The following is a 2,550-nucleotide window of genomic DNA, read 5'->3' as shown; positions in this document are numbered from 1 at the left end:
GGCAGGGCAGGGGGTCTGGGGGCAGTTTGGGCAGGGACAGGGGGTCTGGGCAGGGCAGGGCAGGGTGTCTGGGGGCAGTTTGGGCAGGGCAGGGCAGGGCAGGGCAGGGGGTCCCCGTCCCGGGGGCTCCGGCTGAGCGGGTCCCCGGCTCCCCGCAGAGGAGAGCTCCTTCTGGCTGCCGCTCTACGGCAGCATGTGCTGCCGCCTGGCCGCCCAGCCCTGCTGCATGGCCGCCCAGATGATGTGCGGCTTCCTCAGGCTGCAGGTGAGCGCGGGGCCTGCGGCACGAGCGTGCCGGGTCTCAGCCCGCWGCGAGMGGGGCCGGGAGCGGGGCCGGGGTTGGGGCGCGCTGACCCCCTCCTCGCCCCGCTCCCGCAGCAGCAGGCCGGGGAGCCGCAGAGCTGGGCACGGCTGTACTGCGTCCTGCGCGGCACCAACCTCTTCTGCTACCGGCGCCCGCAGGAGGCCGAGGCCAAGGTGGAGCCGGCGCTCACCATCGCCATCAACAAGGTGGGGGACGGGGACGGGGACGGGGACGGGGTTGCAGCGGGGGGCTGAGCGCGCCGTGCGCCGGCAGGAGACGCGGATCCGCGCCGCCGAGAAGGACGCGCGCAGCAAGCTGCACAGCATGTCCGTGACCAACCGCTACGGGGGCGAGGAGGTGACCCACACGCTGCTGGCCGAGAGCCGCGCCGACATGCAGCGCTGGATGGAGGCCTTCTGGCAGCACTTCTACGACATGAGTGCGTGCGGGACGGGGCTCCGCGGGCGGCACCCCGGCAGGGTCCCGGCGCGGCGCTGAGCCCCGCTCCCCCGCAGGCCAGTGGAAGCAGTGCTGCGACGAGCTGATGAAGATCGAGGTGCCGTCGCCGCGCCGGCCGCCGGCGCTGCTGCCCAAGCAGGGCTCGCTGTACCACGAGATGGGTGAGCGCGGGGCCGGGGCCGCGGGGCCGCGCTCGCTCTGTCGCCTTCCTCTCCGCGGCGCTCGACCGCTCTCCGCTAACCCGCCGGCCCGGGGCGGCCCTGTCCTCCGCCGCCCCGGCGCGTCTCCGTAACCGCTTCCTTTCTCTCCTGCTGCCGCCTCCCTCCTGCCTCTCTCTGTCCCTCTGGCTCTGTCCTGCCGCCGCGGCTCCAGCGCTGCCTGGCCCCGCTGTGCCGCCCTCCGCCTGCGAAGGGCTCCTGCTGCAGGATAACGCCGTCTCGGCGGAGATCCGCGCTCTCCTCTCCTCCTATTACAGCGACAGGTGACGTACCGGGGTGCCGGCTGCGCCCGGACCGCCCCGGGGCTGGCTGCGGCGACGTCGCGGCCGCGGGAGGTCTCCTAACGGCATCGGCTGCGAGGCGTTTCTGCTCTGCCCCGGCTGCGGCGTGCATCCCGGCTGCGGACCACCTCCCGGCCAAGGGGATATCCTGGCTGCAGGGCATGTTCCGGCTGCAGGCCACGTCCTGGCCAAGGGGACATCCCAGCTGCAGGGCATGTCCCGGTCATGGGGATGTCCCGGCTGCAGGGCACATCCTGGCTGGGGGAGTGACCCAGCTGCAGGGCACGTCCTGGCCATGGGGATGTCCCGGCCGTGGAGACGTCCCAGCTGCAGGGCACATCCTGGCTGTAGAGATGTCCTGGCTGCAGGGCACATCCCTGCTGCAGGGCATGTCCTGGCCATGGGGATGTCCTGGCCATGGAAATGTCCCAGCTGCAGGGCACGTCCTGGCTATGGGGATGTCCCGGCCATGGAGATGTCCTGGTTGCAGGGCGCGTTCTGGCCACAGGGATGTCCTGGCTACGGGGATGTCCTGGCCATGGAGATGTCCCTGCTGCAGGGCACATCCTGGCTATGGGAATGTCCCAGCCATGGAGATGTCCTGGCTGCAGGGCACGTCCTGGCCATGGGGCTGTCCCGGGCACCCTGGCCACTTTGTGTCCTGGCTGCCCCAGCCACGGACCACATCCCGGCGGCCGCGGAAGCCGCCCGGTGCCCGGCCCCACGGTGCCGGCGCGGAGGACAGAGCGGCGGGGGGGGGGACGCCGCCTGACGTCCGCTCTTGCCCGCAGCTATTGATCCGGCGGACGACATCGAGGCGGTCACGGACATCCTGGCGCGGCGCGTGGCGGGGCTGGAGCTGCGCCCGGCGCTGGGCTGCCCGCCCTGGCTGACCCTCTTCGAGGGGTCGGCGCCGGGATCCGCCGCCGGCGCCGCTTCCGACTCGGACAGCGCCGGCGGCCGCAGCCCCGGGGCTCCCCGCGCCCGCCCCCGCACCCTCTCCCTCGACGCCAAGCTCGGCACCCTGAAGGGGCGGGGGGGCCGGCGGGGAGCCCCCTCCCCGCACCCCGCGCCCGCCTCCGGCTCCTCCAGCAGCGGCAGCACCACCCCGGACACGGAGCGCGCCGTCGCCCCCCGCCCCGCGCCGCCGTCGCCCCCCGGCTGCCTCCAGTCCCGCGTCTGAGCCGGGGACCCACGGGACCGCGGGGGGGTACGGAGGGATGGGGGACGGACCACCCCTCCCCGCCCTCCCCGGGCTGCCGTGGGGGGGTCCTGCCCCCCAGGGGGG

At 74.2% G+C, this 2,550-nt stretch overlaps 1 protein-coding gene across 1 annotated transcript in view; it reads left to right on the top strand.

Annotated features, from left to right (window-relative positions):
• Positions 1-2,445, top strand: part of RTKN (rhotekin) — a 4,155-nt gene extending 1,710 nt beyond the window's left edge. The window contains 5 exon segments of the mRNA XM_026064519.1: positions 103-265; positions 379-510; positions 578-743; positions 820-924; positions 2,054-2,445. Coding sequence (XP_025920304.1) covers positions 103-265; positions 379-510; positions 578-743; positions 820-924; positions 2,054-2,445 — 958 coding nt within the window.
• Positions 2,446-2,550: the final 105 nt, after the last annotated feature.

The sequence above is a fragment of the Apteryx rowi genome, unplaced genomic scaffold (assembly GCF_003343035.1).
Source record: "Apteryx rowi isolate R43461 unplaced genomic scaffold, aptRow1 scaffold_2199, whole genome shotgun sequence".
Lineage (NCBI taxonomy): Eukaryota > Metazoa > Chordata > Aves > Apterygiformes > Apterygidae > Apteryx > Apteryx rowi.
The sequence above is the reverse complement of the archived record's forward strand: the minus strand, read 5'-3'. Positions and strand labels throughout refer to the sequence as shown.